At 37.4% G+C, this 4400-nt stretch overlaps 1 protein-coding gene across 1 annotated transcript; it reads left to right on the top strand.

Annotated features, from left to right (window-relative positions):
- Positions 1-3031: 3031 nt before the first annotated feature.
- LOC113774856 (stress-response A/B barrel domain-containing protein UP3-like) lies at positions 3032-4112 on the top strand. The gene has a single exon (XM_027319501.1). It carries the CDS (start codon positions 3086-3088, stop codon positions 3905-3907), a length of 822 nt encoding a protein of 273 aa, XP_027175302.1. The 5' UTR covers positions 3032-3085; the 3' UTR covers positions 3908-4112.
- Positions 4113-4400: the final 288 nt, after the last annotated feature.

A 4400-nucleotide genomic window follows, 5' to 3' on the forward strand; every position in this document is an offset into this window, starting at 1 on the left:
ACAAAATTATACAAAGGTAATTGGTGTATAAAACGTTGCATTTAATTTAATTTTTTTGCATATTATATACGTTGCATTTAATTTATGGTTGCTCTGAAAGACAACCTATATAGGGCTTGATTAATAATTCACTTGCATAATCAGAATTTAAATATGACTGGACACTAAGGTTTTGTTTGGATTGCATTTTTCTGAACTTTTTTGTAGAAAAATTACTGTAGCAATTTGATATATATGAGATAAAAAGGTGATTGAAAAATGTGTCCACGAAAAACGTAGCAATTTTTCTTTGAAAAAAGACAATCCAAACACACCCTAATACCTCATCTCAGGCATTACAGTGGTAAACCTTTCATAAGCCTTTGTTTAGATATTAATACTAATAGTTTTTCATCTCTTTACCGGAAAATCTTTTGTGTCAAAAAAGAATTAAAGTCAAAAGTCATGTGAAATCTAGGCATAATAATAATAATTTTTCATTTCCTTAGTGGAAACTCCTATTTTTGTGTTAAAAAAGAATTAAAGTCGAAAGTGTGAACACTTACAACGTGGACGAAGACCGACCGGACCTACTTGACCTTGAGTTTACATTTTATTTTGTCACATCTCTCAAGTGGGCCAGTGGACCACTTACTTGCAACCCATGGGGCAACTTCGTAGTCCTTACCTAACACCAAGGCCCAAATCCAAACAATTACAGTGTAGTCAATGGAATTACCATCCTCTTCCTCGCCCTGTTCAATGTGAAAAAGAAAAAAAGAAAATGTAGCTTTGCCTTTTAATCAAGGAAGAGCACTTGATAATGTCATGTTAATTCACAATTGTTTGACTGTTGAATGTCAAAATTAAATAACTTGATGTGGTTAAATACTTACTTTTCTTACCATAAATAAACAAGCAAAGATGGTCTTGCTATGTATAATAACGATACGATTTATGCATGACAAATTTGAAGTGAAGAGATTTGCTGTTTATCACAAGTCACAACTACACATATGGTTTAAGGCCATCTATTTCGACTTCACTGATAAAACTATCCAGTTCTCTGGGGAGTTCCCCTCTACTGCTAATGCCTATTTAACACAAACATAGGAGTTCGTGTAAGAGAGTTTGGAGGGAGACATAATAGTTTAAGTGCCAGTTAGCATTGATCTTCTTGGATGAAAAGGGGCATCTCTTTTCCCTGCAGCCAATGAAACTGGATCAGTGTTTTTTATTCCTGGGCATTGATTTATTCCTGCATAGTATCTCTCCGGCAAGAATGAAAATCCTTACTAGCCGAAGCAAGGGACTTTCTTACTGGAGCATGCATAACGGACAAGGACTGATAAGACTATTCTTAGCCTGTTATTCAAGAATCTTTTCTCAGAATGGATGATGAGTGAATGGAAGTGAGATTGGATTCACGTATATAAGCTAGAACTACAGATTTGATCCCTTTCTCTTGGGGAATCTCGACTAGATGAGGAGGGAGATATAAAGGCAACGTTGACGCTGCAAAACGAAAAAGAAGAAATTGCATTGAGTAATGAACAAGGCAGTATGCTTTAATGACTTTTCAAGTCAAGGCTACTCCTTCCAGGAAATAAAGGTGAAACGAATCAGGAGCGATTGCGGGTTTTTTGCAGAAAGAGGAAGCTCGTCAACATTCAATCAACAACGTGGTGAATTTGACACTCTACATTCCACACACACGTAACTGACGATAGATTTTTATTTGTTGTTTCAAAACTCATAACTCGCTTTATTTGACTGTTGATAAAAGGTTTCTTCCACTTGATATGACCTTATCTTTATCTGATTGTTGTTTCGTTTGACTATCATGATTGAATACGTCACACATGTATAAAATTTACATTTCAAATTCAAATTAAAATTAGTTATCATATATTCAATTCAACGGTGATAGTATATATACTGACAGTGTACAGAAAATTAATTCTTAAAATAATATAGTAATAATTTTTATAATATGAAACAAAGAGGTGATTGGAAATTATGTTTATTATTCAAGCAAAATAATGTTTGAAATTTCTTTTGAATAGTGGTATCCAAACTAAAAGGCTTGTAGCATAAATTTTTTTTTTTGAGGGAGCTTATAGTGTACTATTGGTAATGGCTGGGCCAAAACCTTCTCCTAAGAATCTTTTTTAATTTTAGAAGCCCTGAAGACTGCTATATGGTCATTTTTCCAGCTAGAGGTTGTAATAGTAAAGACGGATTAGTGGGCCGATTGCAATTGAGCGGTTTTGCAAAGTTGTCGCTCTTTGCAATCAAGTCCCAAATGTATTTGTGTTTCCTCATTTGCCTATACAAATTAAAGAACTTTACCTGTTATATAACTACTAGTATTAACTATTGAAAAAATCTTTCCTATATTAGTGGTTTAAGCATAAACTTGTAAGGGTTGATCCTCCAAAGAGGAAAGGTTATACCACATCCACCAAAAAAAGAACAAAGAAGAAAAGGGTTGAGGAAAATTTGATGAAGCGCCGTTTCATTAGTCCCCTTCAGCTCTTAAAAAAAAAAGCCTCATTTTCAAAACAAAAACAAATAAATACCAAAAAACACATATTTTGATAGTTGAAAGTTTTAACCGTATCAAGGTCTTGAGCTACATATGACTTTATTCAAAATAGTTGAAGACTCATAAGAAAGGACAGAGGGCAAATAGTGAAGTATGAAGCATGATCTTGTACTATTATTATCCTATTAGATTTAAACCCATGGGAATTAAGAAATATAGACCATGGCCATATTAATTTATTATGCTTACCAAAATATTCTCATCGGCCAGCGCATTTTATTTCTGAAAAAAACAAAATCACGTCCATCCATCTCGAGAATTTTACAAATTAAACTGAGGTCCAATATTCATATTTGGAAAAAAAAAAAGTTTCTAAAATAATCCACTAGCCAGCTAAGCTAGTACCAAACAAAACTCGAACCTACAATCAACGGACTCATAAACATTTCCACAGTATCAACGACGAATAAAAAGCTGGAATCAGCAATCACAGTCAAACAGATAAAGTCAAAACGGGGCGAATCAAGTGCGACTGAGCAATCTGGAACATCAGAAAAAATGCTGTGTGGAGGTGTAAGAGCAGCAGTTTTCGGTCGCACAAGCATCTTATCATTTCCTCCTCCCCGCTCTTCTTCTTCACCGCTCAAATCCTTCTACTTTCCCGCCACTACCCGCCTCTACGCCGCTCAATCGCAACCGTCCATCAAAATGTCCGCCAGCAATCCACCTGAGTTCATCGAGCATATCGTCCTCTTCAAAGTCAAACAAGATGTTGACCCTTCCAAAGCAACCGCCATGCTCAACAACCTCAGTAGTCTCACCTCACTCGATTCCGTCCTCCACCTCACCGCCGGCCCGCTCCTCCGGTCCCGATCCTCCTCTCTCACCTTCACTCACATGCTCCACTCTCGCTACGCCTCCAAATCCGACCTCGATGCTTACTCCGCACACCCCGACCACGTCGCCGTCGTCACCAATTACGTCAAGCCTATCATCGATGACAATATGGCTGTCGATTGGGTCGCCAGTGGCGCCGGCGCCGTTAAAATTCCTCCGGGTTCGGCTATGAGGGTCACATTTTTGAAATTGAAGGAGGGCTCAGGGGAGGATGAGAGAAATGAGGTTTTGGGGGTGATTGGAGGAATCAAAGAGAAGTTTCCGGGGATTGAGCAGTTGAGTTTCGGGGAGAACTTTTCTCCCCGGAGAGCGAAAGGGTTTTCGATCGCCTCTATTGCGGTTTTCAAGGGGGTCAATGAATTGGAGGGATTGGATGCGGAATCGGAGGCGGCCAATAAGCAGAAGGATTTGGTTAGGGATAAGGTAGATGGTGTGGTGGTGCTGGATTACGCGGTTCCTTCGTCGCAGACGGCTAGCCTCTGAAGAAGGGTACAATTCTCTGTTCATTCAATTGTCCAGTTTCGCCAAGCATATTTTTATTGGCCATTTCTCTTTTATGCTTTACTGGACTGCATGAATGTTCAATGTCATTATTGTTGTTGTTGTTGTTTAGGGTGATATTAGACTTTGAAACTAGAATGGTGCTAATAAATAATGATGAGAAGAAGATGAAGTGTTCAGTTTTTCATATTTTCTGCTATGTTACTTTTGCTTTCAAGTTACTAGTTCTATTTTGCATTTTTTTTAAAAAAAAAAGGAGATCTGTTCTTATTATTACTTGTTTAAGAGTATTTTTCTTTGGTAATTTTTACTAGTTAATCCCATACAAACACAAAAAGGGGTGTCATTCTTGATTGGAAAGAGAGTTCTAACATCCTCCATGCATCACCATTTTGCAACACAACAGTCTTTCTGGGCCTAATTGAAAGATTTCAAACAGAAGACTTTCAGGCACGAGTATACAACAACGATAGCA

Source organism: Coffea eugenioides, chromosome 6 (genome assembly GCF_003713205.1).
Source record: "Coffea eugenioides isolate CCC68of chromosome 6, Ceug_1.0, whole genome shotgun sequence".
Taxonomy (NCBI): domain Eukaryota; kingdom Viridiplantae; phylum Streptophyta; class Magnoliopsida; order Gentianales; family Rubiaceae; genus Coffea; species Coffea eugenioides.